The 20,853-nt window shown below is 34.4% G+C and overlaps 4 protein-coding genes across 4 annotated transcripts; 3 read left to right on the top strand and 1 right to left on the bottom strand.

Annotated features, from left to right (window-relative positions):
* The first annotated feature begins 15 nt into the window (after nt 1-15).
* On the top strand, nt 16-9,564 carry LOC100185300 (polyphosphoinositide phosphatase). Its single transcript, XM_002125597.4, has 19 exons — nt 16-234; nt 476-574; nt 1,022-1,148; nt 1,501-1,657; nt 2,297-2,434; nt 2,835-2,974; nt 3,799-3,899; nt 4,537-4,705; nt 5,095-5,192; nt 5,525-5,623; nt 5,898-6,049; nt 6,342-6,536; nt 6,785-6,968; nt 7,310-7,496; nt 7,799-7,964; nt 8,224-8,283; nt 8,343-8,526; nt 8,894-8,997; nt 9,055-9,564. Exons 1-19 carry the CDS (start codon nt 142-144, stop codon nt 9,209-9,211), a joined length of 2,610 nt encoding a protein of 869 aa, XP_002125633.1. The 5' UTR covers nt 16-141; the 3' UTR covers nt 9,212-9,564.
* A 519-nt stretch (nt 9,565-10,083) lies between these two features.
* Nucleotides 10,084-11,549, top strand: LOC100182941 (leucine-rich repeat-containing protein 34). Its single transcript, XM_002125738.5, has one exon. The coding sequence runs from the start codon at nt 10,185-10,187 to the stop codon at nt 11,412-11,414; it is 1,230 nt and encodes a 409-aa protein (XP_002125774.2). The 5' UTR covers nt 10,084-10,184; the 3' UTR covers nt 11,415-11,549.
* Nucleotides 11,550-12,217: 668 nt separating this feature from the next.
* LOC100178216 (protein RER1-like) lies at nt 12,218-15,395 on the top strand. Its single transcript, XM_002125851.5, has 4 exons — nt 12,218-12,407; nt 12,690-12,795; nt 13,967-14,181; nt 14,966-15,395. The coding sequence occupies exons 1-4, from the start codon at nt 12,255-12,257 to the stop codon at nt 15,056-15,058; spliced, it is 567 nt and encodes a 188-aa protein (XP_002125887.1). The 5' UTR covers nt 12,218-12,254; the 3' UTR covers nt 15,059-15,395.
* A 296-nt stretch (nt 15,396-15,691) lies between these two features.
* Nucleotides 15,692-17,857, bottom strand: LOC100180588 (transmembrane protein 222). Its single transcript, XM_002126046.5, has 4 exons — nt 17,585-17,857; nt 16,928-17,132; nt 16,497-16,627; nt 15,692-16,180 (listed from the first exon to the last, which is right to left on the bottom strand). Exons 1-4 carry the CDS (start codon nt 17,674-17,676, stop codon nt 16,102-16,104), a joined length of 507 nt encoding a protein of 168 aa, XP_002126082.1. The 5' UTR covers nt 17,677-17,857; the 3' UTR covers nt 15,692-16,101.
* Between the last annotated feature and the right edge of the window lie 2,996 nt (nt 17,858-20,853).

The raw sequence follows: 20,853 nt of genomic DNA, 5'->3' as shown, positions 1-20,853 counted from the left end.
CATAAAGAAGCAGACCAAGCTTTTACGTGTGTGGCTACTCCGAGTTACGATTTTACGTATTTTTCGGTATATATGGAAACGCAGAAGCGAATGGATAGCAGTATTTGTTGACCGTATCTAAAATGCTGCGAGCTATTTAAAATGGACGACCCGCAATTAGACATTGTGCAGTCAAAACAGTTTTGCTTCAAGATAAAATGGATTCAGAAGATCAAAATTTACAAAACGCACACAGTAAGAACATTCTGTATTAATTTCTAGTAATATGTTAAACGTTTATAAAAGACACATGCATTTTATGTTTTATTGCCTTTTTCTTTAATTACCAAGTAAATATGTGTTTTTCCTTATCATGAATTAAACTTATACCGTTGTTATTCCTTGGGTAGCCTACCTCTAATAGGTAAAAACTTTGTGACTTCATTTATAGTAATATGTAAAATGTTGTATTTGTGTTTAAAGTTATTTTTTCCAGCGTTTTTATGTCATTGGGTCAAATAATGCTGAAACAAAATACCGGATTTTGAAAATTGATCGAACGGATCCTTGGCAACTTAACATTATAGATGATGGGGTAAGATGATAATTATAGAATAATTACATATTGATGAATAGATGTAACTTATTTATATATGCATGGTGGTGCTGATGTAGTGACAGTCGTTATAACATTAGTATTCTGTTTCCGGGCACTGTAGCACAGTTGTTAGCGAGCCTGCCTGTAACCCAGGGGTAATGGATTCAAGGCTCTTTGCTGCTACCATTGGGGGCCTATGTGTCACTGGGCAAGACACTTAACGGCAATTGCTTCAACCCAGTGGTCACTAATTGAGTTGTCCAAATTAACAGCTACACATGAAAAATTCCCTCAAAGATAATCAACCACAGAGTTACCACTTATGCAATTTTGTTGGTGATACAAAGTTGCAACTTCCAATCATTTTGTGTATTGTTCGGCGTAAACTGCGTCGTACACAGATGCCCATAATCAATTAAAGAATTAACCTGTTGTTTTACCCAGGTTGATTACACTGCATGTGAAGTCCAAGATATTTTATATCGTCTCCATGTTGGTAACAGCACAACGCTAATCAACAAATCTCTCAAGCGAGGTTTAGTTGAGTCTTATAAAGGATTTGGGATTGTGGGTGAGAAGTTATTGAAATTTGTTGTATAAGCAGACATATATTATGTAGGGGGAAAAGGGTTAGATTTACAGATTGATATTCACTGTAGCAGTTAAATTTTGCTTAATTTAAATAAGTTATGACATGAATTTGTCATTTTTCTGGGTTTAGGTATGAAATTATTAACTATAGGCTATTGCATTTAGGGGTAATGAGCCAACATCATAAGGCTGAATCCAAAGTTTTTACCCATATAGAATAGTTAATTACATAAATGTTATAGTTTAAAATGACATAAAAGCTTACCTATAATAAAGTACCCTTAACTTATCTTAAATAACCTTTACATTAAATGTGACTAAATGTATTCTAGGTTTCATCAGGTTTAAAGAAGGTTACTACTTGATTCTAATCACCAAACGTATTAAGGTTGCTGAGATAGGTGGACATAGTATATACAAGATAGAAGATACTTCAATGATTAATATTCCAAACAGCAATGTTAAAGTGACACACCCAGAGGAATGGAGGTAGCTACTAAATATGGGTTATTTAAGAATAAATTGGGGCTAGTTTGACTTAGTGGTTAAGGGTTAAAGAAAATACAAGGGTTTAGGTGTTGGGCTTATGGTGTTCTGGTTACGATTTCACAATTACCAAGTAACAGCCTTTGGTTAAAACAAAATTTAAATTTAAAAGTTATGTGTATTTGTTTAATTGTCGCAATGGTTAAAATATCTGGTATGGTTATAAGACACCAAAGGAGATGTTATGAGTTCTAATTCATAAATAATGTTTTTTTTTTGGAAACTGTAACATTTTCCTGTTTATATTTACTAATACATCAGTGTTCCATTTTCTAAGCTTTGTTTTGTAACAAACATGTTATGTTCGATTGATCATTCCACAACAATAACAATAAATACAAGCAGTATGACCTACTTCACTTCAGTGAACATACAATTTAACAAAGGCTGCTTTTACTGATCAATTTGTTTTTGGTTTTTATTCTTCTATTCAAGCTTACATTATAAAAATGAGCCAACTTTGGCCTAAATCTCAGGTACTATAACGTACCACACTACCAAATCCTCATAGAACACGAGCATGCTAAAATCTACATATAATGGAAAATACATATAACAAAGTCATTTCAATTTTTTTTTCAGATATTTACGAAGTTTTCAAACTGTGGATCTGTCAAGCAACTTTTACTACAGTCACAGTTATGACCTCACAAATAACCTTCAACATAATTTTATGTTGTTACATCATAATAGAAGTGATGATGTCATAAAGCGACCAAAGTATGTGAAAAATTATATTGTAATTTAAAATTACAATGTAATTTTTATAATGATGTCAAAATATGTATTAAAAGCACACATATTAGGGCCAATGTCAGCAGAATTCTTTAAATTTAATTTTAATTTAATAAGCTCTAACAAATTGTTTTTTTTCAAACTTATTTTCATTTAACTAAGTTCCAATAAATTGGACAAATTTAGGCTTATAAGACAGCACATGAAGTGCTATGTCTCATTAGTTATTGCCTCACTTATTAACAGTTAACGCAATGCAACTAAATAAAACCAAAAATTAAGTTGCTACCTAGTGGTTAATTTATACTGATTTATGCCTTGCCTAGTATGCAAATTAGATCATACACCTTATGCCGCATAAATGTAATCTAAATTTTTCTTACAGATTATGGCAAACTCATGGTCGAGACATGAAACCTTGCAAAAGATTTGTTTGGAATAATTATCTATTGGATGGTTTACAAGATGATCATATCACTGATATATGGGTGTTGTATGTTATACATGGACATATTGACCAAAGCTGTATCCTTTAAAACTTATAACAAATATGAGAAACTATATATTATGCCCAACAATGTTCACACATGTTGGGCCAACATGTTGAAATAGACCATCTGGGTCTGTTTGCAGTCCAAGTTTTAACATCGTTAAAGCACACATCCAAAGATATTATAATCTAAGGCCAACTGATTCACCATGTTAAAATCTTGCTCATAAAATTATTTTTATTACAGTTTTGGTAGAATACATAGTGTTACAGCTTTTTGCTCTAATGAAATAACAAACACTGCAAAGCCAATAGTATCTAAAATATATCTATGTAATAAGTTATAATCAATTTGCCAATATATTAACCTTTATCTGTTTTATCATTCAATCATCATCAATAATATATTAGTAATAAACTGTTCCTGAGTTCAATATCCAACTAACTATCTACATAAATCTAAACAGCTTCTATGGCAAATAGATTTCTCATACCAACGTTTTAAAGTCATTTAGATGTGTTTATCTAAAATAAAATGACAAATGTTTTTTTTTTTGCATAAATTTTGCCTCCAAATATTTATTTTTCCATTAAACATTTATATTTAATATACACATACCTTTAGAACTAAAATCTACACAGTCACCAACCATTTACAAAGCTAAATCCTTTTATAAAAATCACCCATTCATACTGCTATAATTTCCCTTGACCAATATGCTCCAGGTGTCAGTGTAATTAACTAACACTCAGCTAAATTTGGGTTATAGTTAATTCTATATAGTTACCATTTACAAGGGTAAATCTATTATGAATTCATTCATTCATGCTGCTATTTTTCTTAACCAATATCCTCCAGGTGTCAGTGTATATGGAAAGTCAATCTACATAACTTTAATTGGAAGAAGATCATCTTCTTATGCTGGAACCAGGTTCCTAAAGAGAGGTTGCAATGTTAAGGTAGTGATTGTTTTCTTGTTATTTATGTAATATTTCTAAATGAGTGAGTTCAGGCACACAGTGAGTTTGGGATAAGAACCTTAATATACGTATTCAGGCCACCAAAGTCACTGTTGCATTTTTTTTAATTGAATGTGACATTTTTTTAATGACGCATTAACAGCAAGGTATGAGCTATTTTCAGCTTAAAACTGGGGTGCTAACACAAGATGTCACCCATGTTAAAATTATAATTTCTGCAGTACTGATATTTTTAACTTGAAGGAATAATGAACATTCCTATGCTTGTGTCAACACCAACCTGCGATGCAATGGCAATCATTATAACACCAGTATTTTGTTTCATAGATCATGTCACCATTTATGAGTTACCACTTTTTTATATACAGTCCGGTGGGGGTAGATGGGACACCTTTTAACTCTATTTTCTCGTCCCATGTAGTAGTAAACAAAGAACATTCAAAGAATTATAAAAGACTCCCATAGATCGTTGTTAATTATTTAAAACACGATCAGGATATTAGGATATTATGTGCTAAAGGTGTTCCATCTTTGACAATTTAGTCAACCTGTAAGCGAGTACTGGGTTTTGTTAGTTTTGACCTTATGAGATACTAAACCGTTCTTGCATTAACAGGGAGATGTAGGGAATGAAGTTGAAACTGAACAAATAGTTCATTGCGCTACTTCATCGTCATTACATCATACTCCATTCACATCATATGTTCAACACAGAGGGAGCGTGCCTTGTCAGTGGTTCCAAGATATAACAGCAAGCGTTGTGCCTTCAAAACCACCCATTACAAGTATGTTTATACATTGTAATGTTAATCGCTATTAGCTAATATATGTCTTTTGTTAGTAAAGGTACAAAGTTACATATGTGGTTAACTTGTAAGCTGACATGAGGTGTATGAAACAGAACACCAATTTTATAATGACTGTCGTTCCCACCAAGAAAGGATAAATAAGTTGCATACGTGGTAACTTGTAACCGGGCATGAGGTGTAGCCTATATAACAGAATGTACCAGTTAAAAACGACTGTCGTTGTCCTTCTCTGAGAAAGTAAATGGGTTGAATTCAATGTTGGCCCTACTTTTATACAATTAATTTACCAAGGCTAGATGATTAGGTTTTATGATTTAATAAAAATAACAATATTAGGGTAAAATAATTAAGTATTTATATTCCAGTTACATCCGACAACCCATATGCGCAACCCACAAGTCTACATTTCCAACAATTATTAGAAAGGTTTGGAAGCCCAGTGGTTGTGTTGAATTTAGTCAGAGTGAGTAATAATGTTGGTTTAACAAAACTTTAGTAATGTATTTGCGGCACCATGGCAAAGTGGCTGCCTCTAACCTAGAGGTAATGATGCTTGTCGCTGCTACCATTGTGGGCGTATGTGTTCTTGGGTAAGACACTTGACAGCAATAACTCCAACCTCCAACCCAGTGGTCAAAGTAACGTACATGGCAATTGTCAGCTAGCGCGAGGTGTCTGAACAGTGAACACCCGTGTTTTAACTGTAGTTTCTCGGCCAAGCAAGGATAAATTTGTTACATTCATTCATTTAAACAGGAGATCAAAATAACTTATAAAAACTTTATTTTTCTGTAGAAACGAGAGAAAAGATTTCATGAATCTGTTCTTGGAATTGAGTTTTCATCAGCGATTAATTATCTTAACCAATTCCTCAGCACAAAGCAGCAGATTAAGGTATATTGTTATAAAATCACAATTTATATAGTAGTAAAAGAGTATATTTTCTACTTATATAAACATATATAGATATATAAACACTCAATTTATTTTAACTTTTTTATTCCAACAAGTTGACATTGTTAAAATACATCTACATGCATAGTCATAATACATAGAGAATGTCATGGATTAATGTGGTGAATGCAATACATTTTGGCTCTGTATAGACAACTGACATGTTAAAAATTAATAAATCACCCTTGTTTCATTACACCTATATATTAAACAGTATCATGCATTTGACATGGCCCATTCTCTACGAGGTACAAAGTTAAACGTGTTAGCATGGCTGGCTAACATTGCTGAGCATTCAATACAAGCAACTGGATTTTTCCAGTCAAAACCAGATTTATACAAAGACACATTGAATAAGGACCACAGGTGGGTTTAGTTCTAACTTACTATAAAGCTAAAATTAAATATTCAACCTGTTATTGCTTGTCATAGCTGCATATGCTGTACTCTTGGGCACCAAACCCTGGGTGGCAAGGTAGGCAGGCCTACCTAGAAATTTTCTCCACTACATTAATCAATAAAATTTTACACAATAAAAATAGGTTAAATTTGTTTTTATAGAAGTTGCACCTCCAACTATCCTTGCCTCTGCTGCATTTTTAGAATTATGAAGCCCAAGGCTGTACTATTATCCTTAAAATAGTTAATTTCTTTGTAGATGGCGGACATTGGGGGGTCAAAGGTTAGGTTCGTGTCGTGTGCAAACAGGAGTTCTACGAACAAATTGTGTTGATTGCCTCGATCGAACCAACTCAGCACAGTTTGTGGCTGGCAACTGTGCGTTGGCGTATCAACTTTATTCACTTGGTGTGCTGGATGAACCAGCTATTGAGATTAAAACAGATGTGACCAGGTTAGTCGAGCGCAATGGTGGGTACCTTAGATTTGAGGCTGAATGCCATTGTCAACGATTACCTTAAACCGTGGTCACTTATTGGCTGTCAAAATTGTTAGCGATACATTACAAAAAAGACGTGTTCCATTTATAAAGCAGGCTGTTGTACTCAAAGGATTTTAAAAGTACATCCTAAAGAGACCTTTTATATATATTGTATTGTATAAGGTGCCATTTAAATTACCAAACGTTAACATTTTTTTTAGACTCTATGAAGAAATGTTTGAAACCCATGGTGACATCATTGCTTTACAATACGGAGGTTCACAGTTGGTTCATACCATCAACTCATATAGAAGAACTGTTGCACCATGGGCATCACATTCACGTGATATTGTGACAACATTATCACGATATTACACAAACACATTCTCAGATGCTGATAAACAGGTTTCGAATTTGTTAACTAACGTATATTTTACACATTCTGTTCATACATTATATCTTTATAATATGAAGTTTTGTTTATCTGCCATAAGGACACCATAGTCTTATATTTATGCTGGATTTGAAGCCCGTCATTTTAATGTATAACATCCACTTATTCTGTATGTATATATTTCTGTATATTTTTTATGTTTTAACATGAACCATCTGGGCAATTTTTTGTCTTTTTTTAAAACATAACATAAGACCTATTACATTTTGCTTTTGGAAACATGCAAAATTACGATTTAGTTAACAAATTATCTTCTAAAAACTTCTAAATTCTTCTTTTAAATTTCCACCAGTCTGCCATCAATTTATTTCTTGGGGTTTTCCGTCCACAAACCTCAGAAAGCCCCATGTGGGAACTCCCCACAGATCACTACCTTCACAACAATAACAACGATGTTCTCTCAACATTCTCACCAAAGACTTACACGGATTGGTTGAGTAGCGATGTTCAAAGGACCCTGCCTTTACCCAAGGAAATGAGTGAGTTAATTTGCCAATCTTCAGTCTAACTTGTTTTGTTGCGATATTTTAATATCTGTCATGAAGACCCTTTGAATAAACGGTTTTGTTTTGAATTTGCTTAGCAGAATTACTTTAATTATCCTAAATTACTAGTAATGGGCCAACCCTGACGTTCTCATAGTGTGCCATGTTGTAAGACCTCGCCCACCTAGAATTTTTCATTACTTGGCTTGTAAAACATAAGCATAAAATAAACCATGAACACAAGTATGTGCGAGCCTTTTGTTAACTCAACAACAAGTTAAAATCATTTATTTCAGTTGAGAGTGTTAGAAAATTGAACAGCGCGACAGATGAAGCATGCCATGGGGTAAATACAACTCACTGTGATGATTGTGTAGATTGGTACCAGGATACTTACAGACCTGATCAACTTACTGTGTTTGATGAATGTTTTTCATTAAATATGACTTCTACTGCTACAAGGTAATCTATTCCACTACTGTCAACATGAAAGGATTGTCCAAAAGTTAAAGCCTTTTACACTGCTGCAGACATAGTTGAAGTCGTAACAAAAAACACTAAAAATGCTTGGCCTTATGGCAAATCCCATTAACTATAGTTAAATATGTGACACAGAGAATATTTTTAAAAGTTTTGCAACATTGAGGTGTATAAAATAGTATAACTGCCACACATAGATAAATACGTTACATTCATTTATTTAATATAAGTACTTTTTTAGGTCTGGCAACCAAAATGACATCAGTCCATTTGCAGTGCGAGATTTTTCATGGCAATCTCGGTAAGTTATTTTCCATCTCATTTTTCTCGTAACTGCTATCATGCTTTTGATGCTTTCAGTGGCGACTTGGATAAGAAACCAAATCGCCCCGCTTCTGTCCCACAAAGTTCGGATGTTAGTTCAAATGGAACATCAGACAGTGGAGAGTTCGAATCGCCGAAGATACCGACACATGACCGTGATCGATCGTCCAAGCATGTCCAGTCACATGACCTGCCGTGGCTGCACCCACCAAGGCTCAAGGTAATGTTAATAGTTTGGCAGAAACCAATTTAAAAGAAACTAGGTTTGCAAAAAGATATTTGTTTTCTTGTCTGAGTTGCTTTAGGCGGAATTTGTTTTTTAAGTGTTTTTTTTCTTAGGTAAATCTGCTGTGCAATTTATTTAGTTGTATAAGTAAGTAACAGTTCACACAATAAACAAAAGGATTCGTGGGTAGAGACATTAAAATGTATGGGACACAAGTTATAGTAAGGCCAAATCATGTGAAAAGATTTTCACCTCCTTGGTTGTAATGTTTACTGATTAATGTGATACAAATTCCAAGGCACCTACCTTGCCACCCCAGGTCCGGCGCCTGTAAACAAATATTAAACTAATTCTCCTTTAGGATTTTTCACCTTCCTCTGTTTATGGGATAGAAGAAAACAAAATGATTTCACAACAAGATATTGATGTTTATGAACGTTATGTTAAGTTTAAAAGTCAAGAAACGTAAGTACATGATATTTGCAAATGTTGCAACTTACACCAATATTGCATAAATTTCAGATTTTCCGAAGCTTTGAATTTTGCGCAAGATCAATTGTTTACCTCGCCACCCAGTGTTGACCAACAATCACTCCGAATATACAAGGAATCAGTGACGCACACCTACCATGTTGATCGGCAATATTATGTTGATTATGTTAATCAGTTTAAGCAATGAATAATATAGGTTAATCCGGCAACACCTATTTAACATGCGTGTGCAGTTTTTCTTGCTGGATTAGTTCCTTAATGTAGCAAGTATTTATATCTCAGCGCAATAAAAAATTACTTGTTAAGATATAACTTCAAGAAATTTCTATACTATTTCTAGCACAATGATTGTATGCTGTTGCAGTATTTCATCATTTATATCATTAAAATAACTATGAAGTAGTTTACGTTGTATGTGCAATAAATGTTGTTTACTATACTTGATTGTAGCTCGTTGTTGTATTATGTACGTATGTACACCGTTGATTTAAGTGAAAAACTTCAAATCGATATTTTAAACATAAACAATGGCGCATATGGTTGTTTGTATCTTTTTGTCAGCGTTTTGTATGTTTTTGCAATTGCGGTTCCTATTTGTTTGTCAGGGCAGTAATACGTAGTTAATTGCGCCATAAATATCGCTTTTATGCTTGTCTGAAACTCCGCAAAAATAATCATCATGACGTTTATTGTAGGATATCCATGGATTTCCGTCGCTAGATGGTGTTGTATCCATAGCAACGATGTAGCTAAAGTCTTTTAGCGTAAAGCAAAGTACATTATTTACGCTTGTAAATTGTAAAATAACCAAACTTGTTGTTTAATAATATGTAGTTATCATGCATTGACAAAACAAGCTAAATGTCGAATCTTGTTTTGCAGTAATATTTTCGTTTTGATACGTTTATTTCAAATTTATTCCTTGCATTTCGAGTTAGTAGAGGATAAGTGTGGTGGGTTGCGTGTGTAATTTATAATTACAGATATTAAATTATTTAACGCGTTTTTGGTATTTCAAACGGAACAATGATTTTTATCAATTTGTCTCGTATATTAATCATATTAACATTTTCTAGCAAAACATTTATAGCAAACAGTATAGGCTCGTGGTAACATTGTGTCGGTTTTACTGGTTTTTAATATAAATACACGTCATCAAAATGACGTCAACGGCTGCCGCTGAAACAAAGGACCGTTACGTTGTGCTGTGTCAGCAAAAAGACGTCATACCGCATGATTACATCATCAACGCACTCGTGAAATCGGCGAAGGATTTTCTGCTTAGTACAACTAATGAACTAAAACTGGATTTGGCCGGAAATAATAAACTTATGACTGATAAACGTCTGGGGGACAAGGACGTTGAGGTTCTATGTGCAATTTTAGGTAAAAGCACAGCTCTCACATCGCTCGATCTGCGGTATAACAATCTGACCGACGACGCTGCTCCGTCTATTAGTAAACTCATAAAAGAGACGCCATCCTTAAAGGAGTTAAACATTATGTGTAACGACTTCACTGAAAAGGGAGCAGAACACATTGCCGAAGCCCTGCTGACGTCACAGACTTTGAGGTCACTAAAGGTCAACGGGAACAAGATTGGGAACCGAGGTGGAATGTATTTTGCTCAAGCTTTGCAGATTAATAATAAACTTAGAGAGTTAGACCTGGGAGACTGTGACCTTGGTACAGAGTGTGTGATCGGTCTATCTACTGTGTTGAATCAGAATAAACACCTAAAAGCTTTGAACTTAAACCGGCCGTTGCTGTTTTCGTTGCAAGAAGAATGCGTTGTGCACGTCGGAAGAATGCTGAAAGTAAACCACACACTCAGGGAAATACATCTTGCAAAGTTTGATATGAAAGATTTTGGTGTAGAGCGTTTATGTGACGGGTTATACGACAACTTCTCTCTTGGTTATTTAAACCTTAGCTGTAACCGCATTACAAGAGACGGGGCTGCTGTCTTGGCAAAACTGTTGCGCCGAAACACCCCGTTAGAGATTCTGGACCTTGGATTCAACCGCATTGAAGAAGACGGGGCGAAACATATCGCCTCTGCTCTTTCAACGTCAAACAGCAATCTCAAAGCACTTGTAGTAGTAAGTAATTGCATTCAAGGTAACGGTATTGTCTCTCTTGCGTCTTCTCTAAACACCAACTCATCATTATCTAACCTTTACATTTGGGGCAACGATCTAGACGAAAACGCATGTAAAGCCATGGGTGAACTCATTCGTTCAAGACGACTCCAACCACGCAACACTGACGTACAACCTTACGTTGTTGATGATAGGGTTTACCTCTCTGAACTTTCTCATGGAATTCGTCGCTTTTATTACTGGACACCAAGCTACGGACCTGATGTATACGGACACGAAGACGACTAATCTAATTATGTGTAACTTGTGTACGCGTCACACGTCCGCCTGTCATATTTTGTTGGTAACACAGTTTACGAATTGCGTGTTTAATATACCATATTTGTTTCGCCCGGTTTATCAAACAGCTGTGGTTTAGTAGCAGTATCTGTTTGTTTTCGGCCTCAGTTTACCAGTCTAACACAGCTTTCAGTTAGTAGCCAGGTTTAGTTGAACAAAGTCTAACCCAGAGCGTGTATAGACAGATCTGGTTGTAACCTGTAGCCTGATTAGGCTAGAATGCATTACTCCTGACTCATGAGTCCTGAATTAGCCTTATCTGGTCAGTTTTCCGACTATCGTAAATGAGGTAATTGATTGACAGAAAGAACATTAAGTTAATAATTTGCAGTTTGTAAATGAATATTGCACCACCCCTTAATGATATGTCGCTTCTGTAATAAGATGCCCCAGCTTCCCGCACAAGGAGGGTGTCAACTTTGTTTGCCACCGGTTGATTTAAATAGCTATAACTCCACAGTGATGACGTCCCATAAAACTTTTCTGTTAATCGTGTCTCGTTGGTGATAAGAGAGGAAGTTGTGACTGAGATTTATTGTAACCACGCGAAGCTAAGGTTGTAGTATGTAACTGTATATTCTGACAGTATATATAAACCCCAAAATAATTACGTAATAGTAGTGCCTGATTTATAGCCTTCGTATTCTTTTCCATAGCCGGGACGTATTCAAAAGTTTCGTTTTCAACAGAAATTTGAAAATGTGTATTGCCATCAGTACAAAGTATTTGATATTGTGTGTTGATATTCTTCAGGTGTTTTAGGTTATTTTTTGCTCGCTGATGTAAAATATGAATTCTGAACCCCCTCCCACTTTATTTACAACTAAGATAGCAAGAATATATCAAACATGGTTGGATAAAACGGTTCCTTTTGTAGCAGTGAGATGGGCTGTCACACTTGTTTCATATCTTCTCTATTTTATAAGAATTTACATTATACAGGTATGTGATACTACTATACATGTTTATACAGATTTATGACATTATGTAAGTTGTTCAGAATACTGCTATACCCATGTTACCATATTTATGTGATTAGAAGTGACAGTTTACTTATCTGGATTAAAAAAAATGTATAAAACTATTCTTTGTGCCAAATGCAAGCTTTTCAATATGGCTTGTATGTAATGTATACAGGTTTATAATAACATTTTTTTTCAAGATGCCTAAATAATGTCATCTTATTTTGTGATTTTTTACTAGCAAACCTTTTTATATTAACAGGGTTGGTATGTTGTAACATACGCTCTGGCAATCTACCATCTCAATTTATTCATTGCTTTCTTGTCACCAAAAGTTGACCCCTCCATTTACAATGATGATTCTGATGGTGAGTGACTTTAAAACTATTGGCATTTTCAAATATGTTTTTGTAAAGTCTAAAACATTTAAAAAGCTTAAAGCAAACCAGCCTTTTAAGAAATTTAATGTAGTGATCATATGAACCAAACTTGGGATGGCAGGGTAGGCCGACTCAACCTAATTTTTTTTCATTGCAATGTTCAGTAAATATTGGTAAAAAACAAATTTGTTACATGGACTTCTCACTGTCGAGTTCAGATAGTTTGATTGTAAAGTATGCTGGCTGGCTTTTAGGTATTAGCTGGACCGTTATCTCATTTTGATTACAATGGTAATTGCCTGAGTCGACTATTATCTATTAGCAATCTGGTTATTCCACGATGCTATGTTAGTATATGCTGTTTGGTACATTATATGCATCGTCGGCAATATTCAAGTGTGTCTGGGTAATGGGGCATCTCTTCCATGATAAATCTTTGCTTTAAATATTTTCTTCAGTAGCATGTGTTACGTTTGATAACGGGAGTTTGGTCCGGGACGCTGCTTTAACGGCCAATCGCCGGGCCTGACTGCTGTAGTCTGTTGTAAGCTACACTGAATACGACTTTAGTATAAAAACATCTAATTTAATAAAAACTGAATAAAAACGAATGGCATTAAAAATACACACTAAACTGTTAAACCACATAAACCACAACTAGATACCACAACAACTCGATACAACAAAAACTCGATACGGCTTTCACTCGATAAAACAGTTCACAATTAATACAACCTTTCGTCCACACGATACAACAAGAACTGCGCGATACACCTAAAACTAGAAGGAGGAAAAGTGCGCAAAGCGTGACACGTGACAAGCAATTCGGCTAACGGCAATAACAGCAACAAAGGAACACGCTGGAACGTTAAAACAAGTGCGGGAAACAACTCGTGCGTAAATAACAGTGATAAGGAAAGCAAAATACTAGGTCAAATAGTGACAAGGAAAACACAAAAGAACACAACTAGTGAGAAGAAACACATTTAAAACTAAACTAATATACAATACAAATACTACGTAAACAACAAAAACAGTGCGCGTGTCAATAAACTAAGTGCTAAACCCACGACATTACACATGCAATGCTTTAGGTCCTTACCAAGGTAGAATAGAATATATACAATGAACTAAATTATGAACTTTTTTTTCATTGCAGATGAAGGACCCCATTTACCCACTGGTTCTGGTGAAGAATTTCGTCCGTTTATTCGACGACTCCCAGAGTTTAAGTTTTGGTATTCTGGATCGAAAGCAATCCTCATTGCATTTGTTTGCACTTTGTTCAGTGCTTTTAATATCCCAGTTTTCTGGCCTATCCTTGTTATGTATTTCATTATTTTGTTTGGAGTGACAATGAAGAGACAGATAAAGGTAAGTAACTTGATTTTTTCTAGGGTAGACTCATAGACACTACCAGTTAGTGTCTTTATTTTCAAAAAACTTACATTTAAAGTATTGCTTTTGTTATTTAGGGCAGTAGAAAAGCAAATAATCTGTTATTAATACACGATTTTGTAATAAAAAGAATAAATAATCTGCTGACTTTCATGACTGTTTTAAAGTTTTATCCAGTGTTAAAAGTTTTGTATGTTTTTTATGTTGTGTGAAAGACTGAAAGTAACAACAACTATTTGTATTCATATATGATAAATATATATATGATTCTTTCACATGGGCACCTTTTATGAAATCCACCAAGCTTCATAAATTACACCAGAAGTGACAACCATTGTTAATTTTCTTTTGTTAACCCAACCAGTATAGTATGAAACCACATAATTTAGAGGTTCTTATCTTTATAAACGCTCCAGTAAACCTTTTGTTAATTCCTCAAGTGTTTGTCCAACACCTAGTTTTTTGCACAAAGAAATAACCTCAGTCAAATGAGTGCTGAACTTTTTTGGCTGCTGAGATGTTTTAATTCTTAAACAGTGCTACATGACCATAACTTATCATTTTCATAAATATTTTAGTTAAACCTAGATTAAAACCAATATATCTAGTTATTAAATACTTTTATTGATAAAAACACAGATCTGTTTGAAACCACTGTATACCGTTACCGATAAAATACCTTTGCTATGCCAAACAATAAGAACCAATTATACAGTTACAATAAGAACCAATTAACAGTTACATTTACCCTGATTTTCAGCATATGATCAAATACAGATATCTTCCTTTTACTCACGGAAAGACAAAGTACAAAGGGAAGGAAGATACAGGCAAAGTGGTTGGCCCTTCATAATGCAATTTGATGCAATATTTATTTTAGGATACTTCTACCAACATGAACTTAATTTTATTGTGTATGGAAACAATTCGATAGCTTGTAGATGAAGTTTGTTGTGATATGTTTTTACAAAGTATGATTGCTTCGTCTTAAACCCAGTGGCGGACATTGGGGTTTTGCTATCATTGAATAATTTGTAAAGATGCAAAGTAATTGATATAAAATAGTCACCCTTCATTATCTTGGATTTCTGCTGCTGCTTACAAGTGTATAGAGATATAACAGTAGACTAATTTAAAGTGTGTGCAATGTGAAATGGATTATTGTAAATAAACTCTAATTTACAAGATAACACTAAGTTTAAGCAAGCTTATGACCAATAGCTTAAAAAAATTTGTAATCTCTATACCAGCATGAATGTAAAAACCTGTTATTCAAATATTACACGTTTGTGCAAGGCCATGTTATGTGTGTAACAAGAAACTTGAACGTTTGTGTTGAAATAATGAGCATTGTTTGGTAATATATGTTATGTATGTGATTTTGTTAATATAAATATTTAGCCATTGGTTCTAAATCAAGATTCCATTTAAAGAACGTTGCAGTATGTGTGTGGATCTTACCAGTTTGGATATACAGCTTATTTAAAACATTAAAATGTTAGTTTTATTTCGTGTAGCGACAAAAATTGATTTACAACAAAAACGTATTTGTTATTAAAGATACTTCAACAAATTGTTATCAAACATGAGATTGTATTGAGTGGGGTAATCTCACAGTGAAAAAGGCTAACATACAACACCTAACAGCAGTTAGCCACCTAAAAAAAGTCAGTATTCTGTTTAGTTATATCAAGACAAGTGCAGTAAAATGACTAACAAGTATTTTTACAATTAACTTTGTACATATCAAAAAATAATGGACTTTTTTTTTGGATCAAGAAATTTCAAAGCACTTTCCAGTTAAAAGGATTCTATTTGTTAAAAGGAACTCTGGAGCAATTACTGCAGTTTGATGTGGTAGTGCATTGGCTAGGGTAAATATCATCTGGTAGTGTCTCACAGCAGTACTGCTATCACTATAATGATGGAAGCAAATATACAGAATGGAAGCCAGGTTTTTAGGAATCCTGTAAAACTGTAAATAAATAAATCAGATTTGATTAATCGCATGTTGAGGTGACAGTCATAACAGGATAGTTTATGTCAGAAAATAAGACATTGTAATTCACATGTATAAATTATTTTTAACAGTATACAAAGTTTTATACAAGAAATATAATATAGCCTATATTATAAAAACTGCTTTGTAATAAATATATGTATTTGCTTGGCCATATTTATTGTACCAGTATAAAACATTGAGAATCAACCTACAAACAGGCATTATATATGTGTTTGTAATGATATAAAGGATCAATATAGAAAAAGTACGATATAGCTATAATACCTACCTTACATACTTTCCATACACAAGCATAAGAAACCAGAGTTTGACCATATTCCATGCAGAGGAATCGTCATATTGCATTAGGTTTAACGCATATGTGACATGGGAATGGCAGTTGTCACAGCATAGATTGTGCTGAGTTTAAAAATGAAGTTTTAAATGAAAATCATGCAAGAGATAGACACATACAAATGGCTGCCCAAATTACATCACAGAATACAGTTCAGGTGTGAATATTATGGGCCCTAAGCATTGTAAAATGCAAGGTAGGTAAGGATAGTTAAAAACACAATCCTATAAAACCAATACAATTTATTGACTGTAATGTTTACTGATTAATACAGTAAAACTCTAGTGTAGACCTGCCACTATAGGGTTGGCGGAAAGAAGCAGAATATGAACCTGAAATGGTAAATAACAAAAAAAATCAGGTACCATTCTTTGTTTATATTCTTCCGATGCTTCATGAACTGCTTGGTCCCATGAAGAGAAACGAACTTTATCTGCAGAAAGTTTCCAATACTTTGTTGGTTGCCCGAAACCCATGGAATCTTCAGACACGAAATAGGGCCCAGCAAAATCACGGATAACCCCACTGCTGGTCCCAATCCCCATGTGACCAATGATTGGAATAAACCATCTGTAATATAATAAAACTGTGTAAATATGTTGTTTTTGTTAATGTAAGAAGCTGTCATTCTATATAGGAGTATTTGGGCAAGATTTGGCCCAATTACCCCAAAAGGCTGTACAGTACATGGTACACAATACAATAGCACAACAAAATTTTTGTATCCAGAAATATATCTTACCATTACATTTAAAACAAGAAATGTTTTATTCATAGGAAGTTACTTGTAGGTTATTTAGCATGTGTAGTTTAACATCAGTTGATAATACCATAATGTAAAGGTAAGGTATTTATCTAATATAGCATTTCTGTTAAATTCATTTTGGATAACCGACGTTACAGTGTTATATGTTCTACAAAACATAAACCTCAAATTTAAGTGTGTTTTGAGCTAGATGTTTACAATTGATTGCCTCGAAAACTTCAGTATATGACCGAAAAAACAGTTATTTTATTCTTACGTTAGTAGTGGGATTGGTGTCCATACTATGCAGAAAGGAAATCTGGAAATTTCCGGTCGTACGTCTTTGTTTAAGGGCATATCTTCCAGCATTTGCGATTGGTGTTCGGTTTGTTCTGTATGCAGAAACCGCTACGCCATTTAAGACAAAATTGGTCTAGTATTTTGTTGTACAAATAATGTGTCAGCTTTTGTTGGGTTAAATTTGTTAAACGCACTAAATTATTTAAACAGTAGCTACGCTGAATCAAAATAACTTTTGGATTCTGCAAAAACTACGTAATATTTGCTCATTGCTCAATATCCCACGACATAGAAAACATATACTATTACATAGGGGTAAATAAATCGCACCAAGTTATAGGACTTTTCCAATATTTCATTCTTCTTTAAAACTAAAGAGGGGCCGATATCTTAATTAAAAATAGATCAAATACACTACCACAATCTATTGTATGCAGAGTCATAGTGGCTCTGAATGTACTTACATTTCATTAATCCGAGATAAAAACAACAACATACAGTAGGGTGGGAAAGATGGGACACCTTGTACTCTAATTTCTCGTCTCTTTTGGTAGTAAACAAAGAACATTAAAAGGTTCATTTTCAGTTTGACCGAAAAAAATGAAGTTCCATTAGTGGTGAACGTTGTACGAGAGACTACGAACTCATACAGCTCTTCAGATTAATTATAATATATCTCAGCATGGCCTACCAGAGATACTGTATAGATATAGTAGGGTGGGGAAAGATAGGACACCTTATTGTTGATTTTTCTCGCCCCATTTGATAGTAAACATAGAACAAAAAAAAAATATAAAACCGTATCCTCACGACTCTCATGAACCGTTGTTAAATGTTTAAAACACGATCAGGACATTTAGATATTATGTGTTAAAATGTGTCCTATCTTCCCCCACCCTACTATATATATCTACAGTTTAGTTCGTCGTCTCAGACACCCATTTTCATACAAAAATGGCACCCATTTGCTCGCAAGCCAGGTTTAATAATGTAAAGCATGTATATGATTTATAGGCATACCCATGTGCTCAGCACGCAGTCCACCAAAGTAAGACATATATTTATATACAATACACCGTACTGAACATTAGTTTTAGTTTAAATTACGGCTTATTTGAGATACCACGGCCTGCTATGGAGATGTGCTTAAATGTATATACATATATTAAAATTATACATATATTAAAAAAAATATGTATAAATACGTTGAAAGAAAAAATGGGCGGGGCAATAATGTAAAATACGTCATTGAAACGTTATTGCGACGAAATAATGAAAATACAAATATCCTTATTGGTCATAAACGGTTTAGGTGGGCGTGTACAACTGGTTGCAAAAATTGCTGCTGTGAAAAATTTTGCTTTTATGTAAAACACATTTTTAGCTGTGTTTGATATGTGTTTGTAAAGGCAAGTACTTCGGAAGGAAAAGAGTAAGCACTGAACTGTAGTAACTTCAATCTAGTGCAAGAGAATCTGAATTCAAAACAGAACAAAGAGATTTTTGACTTTGGTAAATCAGTAAAAGTGTTTAGTTGTTTTTAAATAAATAGTGGCAGCAGTTGTATTTGTTTCTTGACTAGTCTGACGCCAAATTGTAAAGTTTACTATGTAAAATCAGAGCTACTCAGTCGTGTTACTTGTCTTTATTCAGATTGACTTATTTTACTCATCCAAAATATAATTTTACTCATTCAAAAGATTTATTCGAACCCAAAATGCCGTTTCTCTAACCCGACTTCTGTGCATTTTGTACCGCTAGTAGACGCTAACGCATAACACAGCTTTAAAGTTCGATCGATCGCTTTAAAAGCGGCGCGGTTTATTACCTCACACTCGTATTTAAGACAGTTGTAAAACGTCGATTAATCGATTTGTATGTAATACCATGGCCTACTCAATACATATTGAGTAGGCCATGGTAATACATATGAACCATGTGACGCGTATGTTGAGTTTTACAGACACACTTTTTACCTGACGCACTTACACAAATCTTTTATCCATAGTGCATTTTACCTACTGTCATTTTGCTGATTCGTTATTTCTATCATATGACATTCGCTATGGTTTACAAAAATATAAATAAATGTTATGCAAATGTTTGTTGTAAAATACAGCAGCCAATAAATTGCGGGTGGTCTATGCTAATTTAAAGCCGTAAACTTGAAAGTAAATAATATGTAGCTCATTTAACTAATGTCCCCAAGACCCTAACCCATATCCGAACCCCACTTAATTCGTTTTACTTTGGCTGCTTTGAATTATCGGTTTTCAATTTTCGCGCAATAGATATCAAACTTGAGGTGGCAGGGTGGGCAGGGACTTTCTGCTCTGCACTATCAACAAACATTAAAACCTAATTTGTTACATGAAAATGCGCCTATAACTATCAATGCTTCTTGTATGTGCTAAAGCTGTCTTGTCTTGCCCTACAGTACTATATAGTTTATACTAGCAGAGAGGCATTCAGTCTCCCATCTTACTAGAGATAAACTCCTGTTACACATATGTCCCATGGTACCAACCTAATAAAAGTTACATGCGCACTAAAAATACACCCGCAGAGGCAGAAATATCGGCCCAGTGGGATTTGAACCACGAACATCAATACCTAACCCTTAAAGGCGGAAGGGATATGCGGTTATAGGTGCCTTAGATGTGGTTGCCTATTTAACATAACGCTTTTTCGGTTCGTTTAAAACCTAAATAATTCTACGAAGGTCTTATTAGTGGCATTAAGAAATAGACAGAGTTTTTATGATAAACAACTACAATTTTTCTCAATAATGTGATGTGAATATAAGTATATGCAGAAAACCTAAATACGGGAAATAGCGTTATATCTGCGGTCGTTATACTTGCAAATAGGTACGACATATGGTTAACTTTTTTGTTTAAAAAAGTGTGGTCGCTACACTAAGCAGATATATTACTTTCGTAAAGCCGTTTTAATTTAGATAGCACATTTTTGTTATAATTGGTAAAAACGTGTGCATAAAACCACTGAATATTCGATCCCTTAAATACATGTACAGTTTAAGTGACCGCCAAGACGTTGCCCTCAAGGATTCAAACCGGACACTTGCCTGATTACGAAGCGTGAAAACGCCGGTAAAAGCTCGTAGTGGTTCCCATCCATTATGAATGGATTTCTCACGCGAGTTCTCTCTCTCCTCTTGGCTTTCTCTCGTTTAAAAATCACGTGACCGTGTAGCGTAGTCGGCAGATGCCCGATCGAAGTCGT

Source organism: Ciona intestinalis, chromosome 8, assembly GCF_000224145.3.
Source record: "Ciona intestinalis chromosome 8, KH, whole genome shotgun sequence".
NCBI lineage: Eukaryota > Metazoa > Chordata > Ascidiacea > Phlebobranchia > Cionidae > Ciona > Ciona intestinalis.
This window is presented reverse-complemented; position numbering and strand designations above follow the sequence as displayed.

Excerpts from the sequence above, each read along its gene's own strand:
- LOC100178216 (XM_002125851.5), top strand. The coding sequence starts at position 12,255 with ATGAATTCTGAACCCCCTCCCACTTTATTTACAACTAAGATAGCAAGA. Across the intron at positions 12,408-12,689 it reads TAAGAATTTACATTATACAG|GGTTGGTATGTTGTAACATA; the intron begins GTATGTGATACT and ends TTATATTAACAG. Across the intron at positions 12,796-13,966 it reads TTACAATGATGATTCTGATG|ATGAAGGACCCCATTTACCC; the intron begins GTGAGTGACTTT and ends TTTTCATTGCAG.
- LOC100185300 (XM_002125597.4), top strand. The coding sequence starts at position 142 with ATGGACGACCCGCAATTAGACATTGTGCAGTCAAAACAGTTTTGCTTC. Across the intron at positions 2,435-2,834 it reads GATGTCATAAAGCGACCAAA|ATTATGGCAAACTCATGGTC; the intron begins GTATGTGAAAAA and ends TTTTTCTTACAG. Across the intron at positions 5,193-5,524 it reads TTGTGTTGAATTTAGTCAGA|AAACGAGAGAAAAGATTTCA; the intron begins GTGAGTAATAAT and ends ATTTTTCTGTAG.
- LOC100180588 (XM_002126046.5), bottom strand. The coding sequence starts at position 17,676 with ATGCTGGAAGATATGCCCTTAAACAAAGACGTACGACCGGAAATTTCC. Across the intron at positions 17,133-17,584 it reads ACACCAATCCCACTACTAAC|ATGGTTTATTCCAATCATTG; the intron begins GTAAGAATAAAA and ends ATTATATTACAG. Across the intron at positions 16,628-16,927 it reads AAGAATATAAACAAAGAATG|CACAATCTATGCTGTGACAA; the intron begins GTACCTGATTTT and ends TTTTAAACTCAG.
- LOC100182941 (XM_002125738.5), top strand. The coding sequence starts at position 10,185 with ATGACGTCAACGGCTGCCGCTGAAACAAAGGACCGTTACGTTGTGCTG.